The following is a 16,144-nucleotide window of genomic DNA, read 5'->3' on the forward strand; positions in this document are numbered from 1 at the left end:
CCTATTTCTGTGCTGTATGATTCTGATGAGAGTTTGATTCCCACCTCAGCAGCTGTGGAATTCAAGTAGTTTTTTAAAAAAACCTAGTAATAGTCAGTATGAGTGTGCAGATCATTGTAAAGTCTGTTGTCTTTTAAGAAATCTGTCCTTGTTTAGCTTGGTCTGTGAGATTCTATGCCAGCATTGTGGTTTGTTCTTAACATCTGTCTGAAATGAACCAGAAAGCCACTCTATAATTTTAAAGTTGTTGCCTCCTATTTCCAAATCCTCTAAACAAATATTAAAAAGAAAATTCCCTGCTTGCCACAAATCCTTGATTCTACACTAAATCATTGGCGGTATGGTTGGTATAGTGGTTTGCGCAGTGCCTTTACAGCGCCAGCGATCGAGATCGGACCACACTTTGAATCCCGTACTATCTTTAAGGAGTTTGTATATTCTCCCCATGTCTGTCTGGGTTTTCTCCAGAAATTCCAGTCTTCTCCCACCGTTCAAAACGTACTGGGGGTATAGGTTAATGGGGTGTAAATTGGGCAGCACCGATTTGTGGGCTGAAGTGGCCTGTTATCGTGCTGTATGGCTAAATTTAAAATTTGTTTGTGGCTGACCTATTCAGAGAGTGTATAATGTGGGCATAGAATGTGTGAATTACAGGAAGTTCATTTTGATCCACTTCCTCTATACTTTTGTTTTTCATCCCAGTGCTACTCATAAAATGTTGCTTTTCTAAATGTGTGTTGCAGTCCTAGCACCTTACTATGTATGGGGCAAGGGTGTAGAACTGCTTGGTTACTTGAGATGATGCTTAAAAATCCATGTAAAAATGCTTTCTTTACCCGTACAAACCTAGTTGGACACTCTCAAACTATTTCAGATGGAATGCACGCATGCAGATTTCCCATGTGAGCCTTTTTACACCTGTAAATTCAACAGAAATCATTTCATTCTTGTCTGGAGAAAATAATTTTTTTGTATAATGTTTTTGTCACTGGAATATTTTGCAAGGGTATTATCAAAATACAATTACCTGTAAAGGAAGTTCTCAAATGCATCAATTGTTTTTGGTGCTGCTTTAAACTAAGCCCTTTAATTTGAAAAAAAAAATTATAGTTTATAGTTAATATGGAAGTTGGTTTGGGATTGATGGTGTAAATGTTTAGAGCAGTCTTTAAATTCTGAAGTGCCTTGTTAAAACTGGTCCACATTTGAGTATCTAGCTCTCTATGATTTGGTGCAAGATATCACTCCTATCTAATGCTACCTAAGGTATGGGTTGTTGAGAGATTGTGAGAGCCTGCATCTGATTTCTTTTTTTCCAGATGCTGGGACAATGCTATTATTTGGGGTAGGTTTGAGCAAGATATTGTCCAGGATTCCTTGTTTGTTGGCATTTCCAGGAGGTGCATAGACAGGTTATACTGATTGTCCAAACAACTATTTGAGCAAGTTGCCAGAAGATTTTGCTCATGATGTGGGGAAATGTAAATTGCTTAATCTTGGGCAGCTGTGCTATCTGCACTATGCGGCCTTGTGATGCATTCTGTCCATGAAGTACAGGTACAAAATCTTTTATTCAAAATTCTAAAAACTGAAACCTCCAAAAACCAAACACTTTTTTCCACGGATGATGTCTGCACACCAAAGCTCGCGTTTGGCACCAAACATGACCTGACATGACCCAACCCCATCCAGCACAGTGCTCCTATCAGTCAAACGTGTCTCTGCTGCTCATGGACTTTGAAAACTGTGAATAAGTCAAAAAAGCTGCAGTGTCCTCTATGGGTAACAGAGAGAAGCAGAAAAGGAAGCGTCTGTCATTAGTGATAGCGCAGAAAGTAAAGTTATTGCAGAAGCTTGAACATTGTGTATCTGGGCATCTTACTTAAGATTATGGGGTGGGAATTACCATCATAGATGACTTAAAGAAGCAGAAAGTTATTGAAGTTTTTCAATGACAATGATGTCAAGAAACTAATGAAAAATTGGAAAACATTACTTAGGGGAAAAAACTGAAATCTTGACCGTGTGCTGATTGAGTGGGTTCAACAACGAAGAAGTGAACATATGCCACTGATTGGTTTGATTGTCATGAAACAAGCTAGAAAATTCCATGAAGAACTGAACCTTGAAGACAAGTGTGAATATTCACAAGTTTGGCTGCAGAAATTTAAGAAGCATCATGGTGTAATGAAAATGAACCTGCAGCTGAAGACTTGGAAGAATTCTGTGTCAGTAAAGAGATCCATTTTTTCAGGTGTTTAGCTTAGTTTGAGCCAGTTTATATTTGAAGTTTTACTGTATCTTTTACTTAAAATAAAAAGGCTACCTTTCTCACACTTCACTTCCACCCCCCCTCCATCCAGTGCCCCCCATCAAGAGACCCTTCTAGTTGGAGTGTGTTTTTTGTGTGAATCTGAAATCAGCGCATTTACTTAATATACCACCATTACTATTCTATCATTCAAAAAAATTATGAATTCCGAAAAGTGTCTGGTCCCAAAAGTTTCAGATAAAAGATTGTGTATCTGTACAAGATATTTCCACTAGTTTAAAGAACATAATTTCCTTGAGCCAAGAAGCCTCCTCGGAGCTTCAAATCTGAAATGCATCAGGCTACAAGGGGAAGCAAAGCATTCAGCTTCACTGTGCTGAATTATATCATTCCTGGCATGGCAAATTGATCACTTCTTCACCTTCTCCCCTCTACTCCCTCTCCACCTTAACAAACACACACACTTACTGAAATTTGTATACTTTTGAAAGTGTGATCTTTCTGACAGCTGATTGTCGATTGGGGAGATTGGTATTTACTGGCATGATCTTACCTGCATTCATTGACTACTTGTAGTAATTGTCCAGCCTACACTCTAGGATTTGGTCTGTAGGAGCATTCCTCCGAGGATGTTAGACTTTACAGCTAGTTCCAAGTTACATTCTTGATTTTTTTTTTGTTCCAGTGTTTGGAAGAACACTCTTAGGTCATACAAGGGGCACAATGCTAATGCAAATTACTACTTCCATTTCCTTGAGAGTTTTTTTTAGCCAGCTCACTGACTCTCGCTGCATCTTTACCTCTATGCTGCCCTATTGCATTGAGCTGTATGCTGGGTAGCCTCATGAATGTAGCATTGTATGTGATCATGTCAGAGTTTTCTCCACACCGCAGTCCTCACCATTATGTGCAGCAGCCAATGGGATTTCCTTTTTTTCTTCTGCAGACCATCTTGATTCAAAACATCTATCGTAATCCCCAAAATAGTGCACAGACGGCAGACGGCTCACACTGTAAGTCCCGCCATCGGAGATCTGGGGGTTTGGCCGTTTTCTAGAGCAGAAACTAATGGTCTCATTTGAATTGAGACTAGTTCAAGGAAAGGAGAAGAATAGCCATAACAGTGGTATTGATCCAGGGCTTGATGTTCCGTTCCCAACAACCACTAGCGTTGAAATCTCCGTGTGTGTACGTTGGTGCCCTCTTTGTGGGCACCTGTAACTCCTGTTCCAGTCTCCAGTTGGGAAAACTGAACAAAATCAATTTGACATTAATGAAATGTCTCAGAAAACATCAACCCCTGGCTAGTAAGTGCTAAAAGCAGTAGCACCTAGGTACCAGTGTGGTGCAGGAGACGATTCAGTTATGTGAACAACCAAGGTAAGTAGAGATTTTTCAGTATCATGCTTTGCTGAGATATGCCAACAACTCAAGACCAGTATTTTGATTCCGCCTAACTTCAATTCTCCTCAAATTTGTGGGGATCTCATGGTATAAAATTACAAGTAGGACAGTCGTGACTTAATTGACTGAACTTGAGGCCCTGTGCCCAGGGCAGGTCTGCCATGTTAAAGCCGTTGTTAAATACAGTGGTCCTGTGGCTACACTTCCTGACCTGTTTTAAAAAAAAGTTAAATGCATTAGAAAGGCAAATGGTTTTGTGGATGGGGCACACTATAATATGTTTGTGAGCAGCCACTTATCAGGCAAATTTACCGTTCTCTGAGACATGAGCTAGTGATCCTGCTGCTGTTATATATCATGACTTCTCCATATGTTCACAGCTATGTCAGACATGTTCTGATGAAAAGGAAGACTCATCACTGAAGGGATTAACATTTTCTTTTCAGCTCCCTATGCAATCTACCCTCAAGTCAAAGGGTGTGAAATAGGTTTTAAGTTGAATTTTTTTTAGAGATGTGGTGTCAAAACTTGTTACGTTTTGTATTTCAGACCATTGCGCTCTTGAACTTATACCGTAACCCTCAAAACTGTACCCAGACAGCAGACGGTTTCCACTGTAAGTTAACAAACGCCTTTGCAGGTTGTCGAGTTGTATTTACAGTCAGGAGGATGTGTGTTTTGTCATCCTATTCAGTACCTGTAATGATATAGTTTGAGAAAAGTCTAGAATGTGTGAACTTGCAACTTTCTCAACCATCTGGGTGAGAGTAAGGATGATCTGGGGGAGGAGGGTGTGTTTTGTTGACAAAGACTGGAGCAGGAGACTCAAAGACATTGACGACCAATATATGACGAGTTGAAAACCCTTCCAGGTTGTGGGCTCCCGTTTTGACCAAGCTTGATCCAGGGGCTGGAAAGTTGCACCAAGTATCTCCGCATTGTGGTGCTGTCTAAGCCTTGGACCAGGGGTCACAACAGAGCATCCAACGCAGAAGTGGTCCACTTATTCGCTTGAAAGCTTTCTGTACTTGGGTTTACCTTTGGTAGGGAGCAGGAAGCTTGGTTGCAGTGATGAGTCAGATATTCTATTTGAATTGAAGTGGTTTGGGGGGAGGGCAAAGTGAATGTAGCAGAGATCGGGTAGGGGGGGTTCAACAACCTGAGACTGTTAAAGAATCAATAATAAAGATGAGAAGTTATCTTATCTCCTGCTCATTGCAGTCTGACATACTAATGAAAAATATATTTTTTATATTATGTACCGTTAAAGTCAGATTGAGCTGAGAATCCCTTAAGTACATAGTACTGTATGTTGTATTAAACATATTTCAATTATATTCTACAAGTTAACCAATGTACAACTTATCAGTATATAGCAATACAAATCTAATATTTTCCCTAAAAATATAGTGTTTTCCTACTTGAAAAAAGGAAACTGAGAAAATTGTGTTGAATTTGCATGTTAAGTGCAGCTCAGCTGTTTAAAAGTGGGGCTTAGAAAAACTGAAGGTGAGAACCCTCAGGACCCTTGTGTTGAACTGTTAGATGCTGTGCTCAACCTATTCACTTTGATGGCATTTCACAGAAAAATTGGGAGATTTTTGCTCCCTTGAATAGTTCATTCTCTTTTAGAATATCTCAATATGAATCCTGCCACCCAAAGTTACACCCAGTCCAACATTAGTTGCAGTTTGCCAGATGTTCTTATGTATTAATGTGATAACATGCCACTTTCACAGAGCTGGAGTCAAATGTGGAAGAAAGCAGCAATTGTGTGTTGCCATTGAGCAAGTGCAAGGATGGGTTACATTTATTGACCCCTGCGCATACGATTATGCACTGATTCACTTGGTTACTGACTTGATCTGTAGCTGAGACAAGGCATTAACTTTAATTGCATCTGGGTGATCCTGGTTCATTGCTACCCATCTCTTAACAGCTATTTTGGTACTACATTACAAGACTATACTTGCAATCTGATGCCTTGGTTCATCAGCTGCTCTGTTGTGATGTTGGTCACATAATAGGTGTTGGTGGGTCTGATACAAGGGGGAAACCACTCAATTCATCTCCTTTTCAATTGATGGGTATTCAAGGGCTATTTCTCATTTCTGTAACTTGGGTTTCCATTCAGGGCAGTGGCAGGTATATGGTGTAAATGCCTCAGTGGGATAAGAATCTGCTTTATCAGTTTTCTCCATGTTGCAGATGTTCTTGAGCAAAGGGAAATGGGATAGGATTTGCCATTAGGTTACATGTCTGGCAAGGATTGGTGCAGAAGACATTAGCAAAACTGTTCTGATCATACCTCCTGTCACACAGAGTGTGAAATTAAATGATTGCAGGCAGGATGTGATTAATAACCAATTAATACAGAAGCTGCAGTGTCCTCGATTGACCAAGTCCATTTCAGTTTGATGTGACTTGTACTAATTGGGTGGGTGATGTCCCATTGCATCATAAAGATGCATATTATAACACTGGTCTTGTGTGGTAGGCTTTTATTGTGTGTTTCCATTGTCATTTTGCTACTTTGTACTTTTTAAAAAATTCCGAAGCCTTAGTGTGCTTGTGTCATTACTTGCCCCCATGACTGAACTGACGTTTGCACAGGAGGCAGTCGCCAACACAGGCTAATGTATATGTGGCTGGAACTCCAAAATATTTTGATGTGTTCATTTGGGCAGTACTCATTTTATGTGATCTTGAGAACAGAAGATGGTATGTGGCTGACTCTGAAAAGCAGGTTGTTGCGTACCTGTAGTGTTTTTTAATCATGGGAAATCATGGCAATGGAGGAGACTGTTCAGCCCATCTAATTCACACCAGTTGAAAATACTACAGCTTATTCTCACTTTTCAGATTTTGGTTTGTATGCATGTAGGCTGAAATACTGTTTACAAATATTTTGTTAATCAGCTGAAGGCTTTTTATTCTACCACTGGTGTTCTGATGGGGGGAGAAAAGTTTCCTCATCTTCTGTTTTCTGTCAATTGCCTTAATCCCCTGTCCACTGACTTTCTGCTTTTCTTTCCATTCACTTTAGACCTCTTTAATGTTACACACACTGTCGATACAGCTTTCAGACACATGAAACAACTAACCACACTATTCAATGTTTATTAAAACCAATGTTCACAGACTTTGGTGATATTCTTGTCCAATACAATCTAAACCTTGCTGTGGTTTGGTGACCAAATCAGAACGTATTGTGGTGGGCTAACTAATGCTTCACATTTCAGCCTAATCTCCCTCTCAACAAAAAGAGAAAACATAAATATAACAGGGACCATTTGATCCCTTGAGACTGTTTCACCATTCAATAAAATTAGCACCACTTCCTTGAACTAACACTTAATCTCTCAATTTCCTTTGTATCCAAAATATGCTTGACAACTGAGTCACCACTACAGCCTGTGTAAAGAAATCAGAAGATCCATTCTTTGGTATAAAGTCATCCTTCAGTGGAGAATCATTCTGGATGTGCCAGTCAAGGAATATATTTTTGCATCAGTCCTACTGAAGAGTGTAAGAATTTGGTCTGTGTCAATGAAATTATCTCCCATCCTCTGACCTCAGTTTAGACCCTGTCTGCATAATCTTTCCTGAAAGGATAAACAGCCAAACCTATGAGTCAATTTACAGATACTTATGATACTCCCTCATCACAGGTACATCTATCCTTGTACTACATTCCAGATGAAGGTCTTACTCAGACCCTAATTAGATCTATACCTGTACAAGAATCCTCTACTAGTCAAGGCAAATATCTCATTTCCCTTTATTGCTTGCTGTACTTGTATGCGAGCTTTTCAATACAAGAGCACTCAGGTTCCTCTGGACATGAAATTGTCAATTTGTATATTTTTTAAAACTGAAGCTGGTGTGTTTCTCCGGCATTTATGTGCTTTTATTTTAGACTTTCCTACTTTTTATTTTTTTTTTATTTTTCACACCATAAATCACATTAGCCATGATATACACTTTTTCTTTTTCACACATATACAGTGACTTTTTCTCCCCCCCCCTCCCTCCTCCCAAGCCACCCCCCACCCCCCCCCCTCCCCCTCTCATCCATTTTAGGTATACAATCTAGGTTTAGGAAATAAACAATTTACCTTATTTCTGCCCCTCGTGAATTTATAGACCTCAATGAAATTCCCTCTCAACCCTCTAAGGAAAACAGACCTAGGTTTTCCAGTGTCTCACAATTGCTCAACTTCCTATAACCTGGCAACAACTTTGTAAACTTCTTTTATACCCTTCTGAATTTTATAATATCCTTCCTAAACTACAAACTATAGTCAATGTGTGGCCAAGCAATTATCCTCATTTGCCCTGTCCAAACCAATATATATTTGTAACCGCTTTGAAAAATTCATTCAGATTGGTTAGATGAGATTTGCTGCCCTCCAGACACCTGACACATTGCCTGTGGCCAGCGAAGAATTAAATCTATTCTCATAACATCCTTGAATTGACCAGGTTGTGGAGATTTATTTAGCTCCATGCCAACTAAGAAAGGCTCAGATTTCTATATACTTTGGGTCCCACCCTCTGCTAAGTTAGTTTAAACGTCCTTCTTGCACAAGTCCATCCTTTCCTGGAAGAGAGCCTGATGGTCCAAGAATTTGAAGCCATCCCTCCTGCACCCATCCCTTAGCCGTACAGTTACCACTCCTGTCTTCCTGTTCCTTGCCTTGCTGGCTCATGGCATGGGGAGTAATCCTAATATTACAACCCTTTCAATCCTCTTTTAACTTGCTACTTAGTTCCCTAAATTCTCTTTGCAGAACCTCATTGCAGAAATATGTGTAGGATGATGTATGCATTTCGAACATGGGCAACAACCTTTGACATTGACTTTGGCAGGGCCTTTGACAAGGTCATGCAAAATTGGCCATTCAGAAAGTTTAAAACACACAGGATCCAAGGTATTCAAAATTAGCTTGGTGATAGGGGTCAGAGTGTGCTATTAGAGGATTGCTTTTCAGACTAGAGGCCTCTGACAAGTGGTATGCCTCAGGGATCAGTGTTGGTCTACTTTTTTTGGGACAGTTAGCACAATGCCTTTACAGCACCAGCTGGGGTTCAAATTCCATGCTATCTGTAAGGAGTTTGTTCGTTCTCCCTGTGTCAGCGTGGGTTTTTCCTGGGGGGGGAGGGTTTCAGTTTCCTCCCACTGTTCAAAACATACCGGGGGGGGGGGGGGTTTAGGTTAATTGGGTGTAAATTGGGCAACACGTTCTCGTGGTCTGAAATGACTTGTTACCATACTGTATGTCTACATTTAAATTCAACAAGACGATCTTAGTCAACTGAATCAGTGGCAAATGATGTGTAATTTGGATAAGTGCAGTTTGGTTTGGTTAATCAAACCAGGACATGACTTGCACAGTAAAGATTGGTCACCTGGGGAGAGTTGATCTAGGATAGTCAAGGTGGTGAAGAATGCATCTGGCATGCTTGTGTTCATCAGACAGTGCATTGAATACAAGATGGGACATCACGTTGCAGCTGTGTAAAGCATGGAAAGGGCACATTTGGAGTGTGGTGTGCTGCTTTGTTTGCTAAGTCAATAAACTGGAAAGGGTTCAAAAGAGACTCACAGAGATACACACAGGAGACTGCAAATGTTGAAATCTGAGCTGATGAGTCCTGGCTCAAAATGTCGACAGTTCAATTCCTCCTGCTGATGCGGTTTGATCTGCAGGTTCACATGGGACTAGAGTACTTGAGTTACAAGGATAGGCTGAATTTTTTTTAAATAGGAGATGGAGGAGTGAGCATGTAGAGGTTTATAACATGGGACATAGATGAGGGAAATGGGACTAGAGAAGGCGAATGGAGTTATCTCAGATAGGCAACTTGATTGGCATGGAGTTGTTGGGCTAAACAGCCTTTCTCCGTGCTGCACAGATCTGTGACTATGACTGCAGTTTTCTTCTCCACTAGCAACAGTGCAATTAGTTTTCATTCATTAAAAAGCTGCATAATCACAATCCAATGTTGGACCAAATTAATGTATGTCATGCCAACCATTGACTCAAGCCCACTGCACAACTTGCAGTGTTGTGATAAAGGGTCCAGACCTAAAACATTGTCTGACCATTTCTACCCATGGATGCTGTCTGACCTGCTGAGTTCCTCTAGCAATTCTTTACTGAAGGTTCTGCAGTGTTTATATTTCACTAAAAGATCATATGCAGATAACGTATTTGTTGTGTTGGTTATGAGGGTAGACTTTAGCTCAGAATGATGTTTATTAGATAGTAAATTGGACAGGCAATGACAAGTGGAATTTAATGCTGATAAGTGTGAAAGTATTGGGAAGGGACCTTGGTGTACATCTCCAAAGATACTCAAAGGTGGCATCATGGGTAGATTGCATGATGAAGAAATCATATGAGACGCTTCATTGATCAGGACATGGGTATCAGAGCAAGGAGGTCTTCCTACGACTTTATAAACATTGATTGGCCCACAGGTAGAATATTATGTGCAATTCTGATCGTGACACAATAGGAGGGATGTCATTGCAACTGTGAGAGTGCAAATAAGATTTACCAAGATGTTACTTGGTATTGAATATTTCAGTTATGAAGAGAGATTGGATAGACTGGAATAATGGAGCCTCTGGGAGGATTTAATTGAGGTAAATAAGGGGCACAGATAGTTTTATCCATGGCAGACGTGTTGAGGGCACAGAGGTTTTAAGGGGATCTAAGGAAAATTTTGTTTTTCCATACGGGATGCACTCTGGAATGCACTGCGTCTGGTTGGTGGAGGCAGAGACTCTGAATTGCCAAGGCACAGTCGGGTAGTAGGATCCAGAACTAGTACTTGTAAATCAGATTGGTGTCGATGGGTAAGTGATGGTTGGAATTGAGTCAATAGATCTGTGTCCCTTTGGTACTTGCCATTGTGTTAATATTAGTTCCAACTTGCCACTTTCCCATGAATAAGAACATGAGAAATAGGAGCAGGAGTTGGCCATGGCTAATTTGGCTGTGAACTCAGTTCCACCTATCAGGTTTTCTCCATAACCCTTAGTTCCCTACGATGTAAAAATCTATTTAATTGGATAACCTCTACTGCTTTGTTAGGCAAAGAATTCCACAGGTTCACTGGTCTTGAGGAAAAATAGTTCCTCCTCTGTCCTAAATCAACTTTCCTGAATTGTGATGTTATGTCCCAAGTTCCAGTCTCACCAATGGAAACAACTTTCCTGTTGAATCTATCCCTTTCATAAGTTTACATCTCATTCTTTTGAATCCAACAAATTTAGTCCCAGGCAACTTGCTCTTTTCTCAAAGGCTAACTCCTCATCTTTTGAACCTGATGAACTTCCTCTGCACTGCCACCAAAGCAAGTTTCTCCTTTCTCAAGCAAGGAGATCACCGGGTGCTGCCTCACCAGTATGCTGTGCAGTTGCAGTAGAACCTCCCTGCTTTTATCCCAGAGACCTTTACTTTTCTGAGCAATCTGCTGTACCAAGTTCATGCTGTCCTCTCCAACTCTCCTTTGAACGAGACTAATTTTATCAACCGATGTGCATTGCTTATTTTAATCTGCGATCCCTTTAATCTGACCGTGGACCTCAGATCCCTTTAATCTGACCGTGGACCTCATTCAATTTCTGCCCATGTCACTGGTAAGTTGCACCCATTCGCAATACCACATCACAATGTTTATGATTTTTCTCCTGCAACCTTTCTCTATCCTGTTCAGAACTCCATCAGAGATACTTGCTACCTTTGCACCCCACAGCCACTTAATTGTGGAGCATTTTTGTCTCATACTGTCCTTGTCTTTCTTCTACAAACCTGCATAGATTTATGTTGGGCTATGATTGCAGCAGATTTTGTAACCAAATCATTGAGACAGCAGGCTGGAGGTAATTGCCATTGAGAAGCCCATGCTGAATACCATGGAATCCTTGCACTCACTGGTGAGAATTCAGAATGAACAACATTAATTGATCTGAGACTTTAAACCAGGATAATAATCCGTGTTGGATTGTACTGCCCCAACATGCAGACTGTCTCTCTCAGGAAAGCTGCAACGTCAGTTGGAAATTTAATGGGCACAGTAAGGGGTTTAAACCCTTAGTGGAATAAGCACACTAAGATGAAGAGGTTCTTGTATTTCAGTATTTGAAGTGGAATAGTATATTTAACAAGTGTATTCATTTGTAATTTTTGAGGTCAATCAGATACTGCAGCTTTAAGCTTTGGGTTAAGTATTAACTACAACTGTGTGAAGCCTGTTAATTTGTCTCTTGTTAGGTGCTGTTGGTGATGTTGAAATGCAGGAACATTATGATGAGTTCTTTGAGGTAAGCAACCTATAACTTTCTTCCATTGAATAGTAGAGGGTGACAGGTTACAGGCTGTGGGACAAATAACCAGTCTTTCCAGTTGACTAATCTGTCATTTTAATTCACCATCTTGGGTATTTTTCTATCCAGGTGTAGTTAGAAGAATCAAGAACATTTCTCCACAATTTGAATGAAGGTTGTGGCGCAGAGCACAGAATCAGGCCTCTGGATCCACACCACTATAACACCATGCTTGATACATTCAAGACAGACTGATAAACATATTTTGCATATACATAGAAATATTAGCACAAAAGTGATCTTCAATCAAGTTATTCCATTCATGTCTTACCACCACCTTGACCCTGCAAGGAAATAATCTGATTGCCTTTACCCTCCCTTTTCCTGTGCACTTTAGCTCTTTTCAACTACTTGTCTAATCCTAAATTCTATATATTTATGTGCCTGCACAGACCTCAATCCATTGAATTTATGGGGCTTCCTACATGTCAACATTCTCCCTGCCTTTCACATGAGGGCCTGATAATTTTAGAATCAGAATCATTGTGGCAAGGATGCCATTTCTCTGGAGTTTTTGTTTTGGCTCCTTGTTGAAAAATATCACATTGGTCCCATTCCCTTTTTTTTTTCTCTTGACTCTTTGCTGGGGTGTTGGAAGCTGGGGATGAAATTGTTGGGGTTCCTGGCAGAGATGCTTGCATCATTGGTAGCCAGTGGTGAGGAGCTCAAAAGACTGGAGGGTGGCTCATGTTGGTCCAGGGAACTACAGGGCTGGTGATTCAAATACCTACCTGCATTTGGAAAGTCAAAGACTTGATTAGGGATAGTCAAAATGACTTTGTGCGTGTGTTTTACGAATCTGATAGGATTTTTTTTGTAGAGGTGACCAACAGTATTAGAGAAGACAGGGTGATGGATGTGTGAATGGCAAGGTGCCAGGACGCCCTGATCAGAGCAACCCACAGTCACTGGACCATCAATCAACTGAATGGCTCATGAGATTATCTTGCACCTTGAAGTCAAAGCTTGTGTAAATTTCTATAAATTGCTCACTCCATTTTTTGAGAAGAAGTAAAGAGAGTTTGGGTGTGGTTTGGTGAAACTCTGTGTCTCATTAATTCTCTGAGTAAACTCAAAGTGGGAGTTAGATTCCTCAGCTACGTGCAGCCCAAACATTTTGGGCACAGTTACAACATATTTTGCCAACGAGGATGGGATAAATGACAGTAACCATGGAACAGCTCAAGGCTGTCCTCAAACAACAGCAAGAGAGCTTTGAACTGATACAAGTGAAGCTAATGGACCAACTAGCAGCAAAAATGTCTGTTGGAGCATCATTCATTGAGGAAGGTGAGCCTGCAGTTAAAAACAAATTCAGCAGACATATTAATGAACTCTATCACTGTTTAATTATGACTCAGTCATGCACTTTTGAAACTTGGTACAAAAAGTATGAAGACTTGTTTTCAGAAGACTTTCCAACTTCACTGAGGCATGGAAGATTAGGCTGTTGTTCAGAAAGTTAGGCATTCGAAAACATGAGCACGACATCAACTTTATTCTGCCAAAACTTCCCCAGTAGCTCAGTTTCAGGGAAACAATGTAATGGCAGAAATATTCAGTGAACAAACATCTCTGTTTAAAAATTACCAATAGAGATAGCGAAATTTTGGGGCATATGTGACTATGGTAAATTGACAGTGTGAGCATTTAAAATTCTACACTTGACTGAAGACCAGTTCAAGTGTCTAGTCTTTGTAGTAGAAATTTGGTTGCACCAAGATGCAGACCTCAGATCATGTTTACTGGTGAACATTGAGAAGAAGTCCGACATGACCCTTCGAAAATTAACCGCTGAATGCCAATGCTTAATTCATTTAAAACACGACAGCACAAGCTGTGTCCAGACAATCAAGACAACAGGCCCCACTAGACCAAATAAAAGTGTGATCCACCCAGCCAAACCACTTAGCACCTGTTGGAACTGCAATGAGTGCACTATGCTCGTGACTGCCCATACAGACATCAGCCCTGCATTAAATGCAAGCATCAGGAACATAAAGAAGAATGCTGTAGACTGGTGGATGGAAAACACCTGATATGTTAGCTTCACACACAAAAGTGAAATCAATCAAAGTGACTTTCAAGGTCCAAATGCAGAAAATATTTGAAAGTGCATATTAATGTTATCCCATTGAGGCTTCAAATTGATACAGGGTCTGACATAACCCTAATATCAAAGAAAACGTGAAAACAGATTGGTCACCCAGAAGTAACTCCAACTGAAAACATGGCACGGAACACTTCTGGGTGGGGTGGGGGGGGGGGAATCCTTGAGTTACGAGGCATAGTTGACTGTTCTATCATCTTAAATGGCACAGAAGGAAGTGGATCATGTTATCTGGTTAAAATATCATAATCATGGGTCTCGACTGGATCAAAAGGTTGAACCTACTGGACCATCCACTTCATGATATTTATCAAAAGTTGGAAGTGGCACATACCCCAACAGCGGCAAATACAGCACAAGAGTTTCTGGTATTTTCCAAAGGCCTCGGACGGTGCACTAAAACAAAGGCAAAATCCCGTCTTCTGCCAAATGTGAAACCGACTTTCAAGCTAAAGCGACCTGTCCCAAATGCAGCACTGCAAGAAGTGGAGCAAGAATTGGAGCGGCTGTAACATGGAGTAATTGGTCAGGTCAATTACTCATTATGGGTGGAACCTATCGTGATGGTGAAGAAATAGAATGGATCCATACCTCTTTATGCTAATTTTTCAACTGGTCTGAATGCAGCATTGGACACCCATTTATACCCACTGCCATTGCCTGATGTCCTTTCTGCGAAGCTGAATGGTGGCAAATGCTTTGCGAGATCAACTTAGCAGAGGCATATCTGCAGGTGGAGGTTGATGCAAAATCCAGAGAATTGCTAACTATCAATACACCCCGTGGACTGTTCAGATACAACTGTCTATCATTTGGAGTAAAGTCTGCTCCAGCTATCTTTCAACAGATCATAGACACCATGCCAAATGGTATTCCGGGAGTTGCAGTGTACCTAGATGATATCATGGGAGCACACACTCAAGAATTGTTTGATCGTCTTGTGTTTTGTCCCACATCAGACTATAGTTTTCGACTACGTCCAGAAAAATGCACATTTTTCATGAAGTCAGTGAAATATTTGAATTTCATCCTTAACGAACATGGACAGTGGGCAGATCCACAAAACACTGATGCTATCAGGTGCATGCTTGTACCCACAGATGTGATCACGCTACATTCATTCTTAGATCTTATTAGTCATTATAGTTCATTTCTGCCAGAGATGCATAAACTCTGTGATGCACTCAACGAGCTCCTTACTAAGGGTAGCAAATGGAATTGGATTTCAAAATGTCAAGATTCATTTAATTGAGTTAAGACAATGCTAAATTCAAACCTTCTTTTGATGTACTACGATCCAAACTTGGAGATTGTCCTAGCTTCAGATGCATCACAGTCTGGGGTGGGTGCACTCATTTCTCACATATTCCCAGATGGGAATCAAAAGGCCATGGCACACGCAGCACGCTCTCTAACCGCTGCAGTGCGTAACTATGGACAAATTGGAAAGGAGGCTCTTGCAATTGTTTTTGTAGTGAAGAAATTCCTTAAAATGCTCTATGGATGGCTGCAAAATTCCCTATCGTGACAAATTTACATTCCTGGCCACAACCAAGTGGGCCATGGAATCGTCTTCATTTATACTATACAGGACCAATTAACTGGGAGTACTATTTAATCGTAATGGCCAGAGATCATCAAAACAACCCAACCAACTGCATCGGCTACAATTATGGAACTCAAGTCCATGTTCATTTGTTTTGGTGCTCCTGCAACATTAGTTTTGGACAATGGGACACAATTCAGGGCAACAGACTTCAATTTATTCTGCAAACAATATGGCATCACTCCTATTCACTCGCCTCCATATCATCCATGGTTCAATGGTCAGGCAGAACGGTTTGTGGATACATTCAAACAGGCTCTACACAAACCCAAGGTGGAGGATCCAATGGAGGAGATCCTGCAGACATTCTTGTTAAATTACAGGATCACTCCAAACCCACAAACTCCTGGT

At 40.7% G+C, this 16,144-nt stretch overlaps 1 protein-coding gene across 4 annotated transcripts in view; it reads left to right on the top strand.

Moving 5' to 3' along the window:
- u2af1 (U2 small nuclear RNA auxiliary factor 1) overlaps positions 1-16,144 on the top strand; it is a 46,888-nt gene that overhangs the window by 18,323 nt on the left and 12,421 nt on the right. For 2 of the 4 annotated variants that reach the window (XM_069889190.1, XM_069889187.1), the window contains exons 3-4: positions 3,219-3,285; positions 11,965-12,014. In XM_069889190.1, coding sequence (XP_069745291.1) covers positions 3,219-3,285; positions 11,965-12,014 — 117 coding nt within the window. Of the gene's footprint in view, positions 1-3,218; positions 3,286-4,225; positions 4,293-11,964; positions 12,015-16,144 lie in introns of all 4 variants that reach the window. The other 2 variants (XM_069889188.1, XM_069889186.1) reach the window with 1 other exon arrangement.

This window comes from Narcine bancroftii, chromosome 7 (genome assembly GCF_036971445.1).
Source record: "Narcine bancroftii isolate sNarBan1 chromosome 7, sNarBan1.hap1, whole genome shotgun sequence".
Lineage (NCBI taxonomy): Eukaryota > Metazoa > Chordata > Chondrichthyes > Torpediniformes > Narcinidae > Narcine > Narcine bancroftii.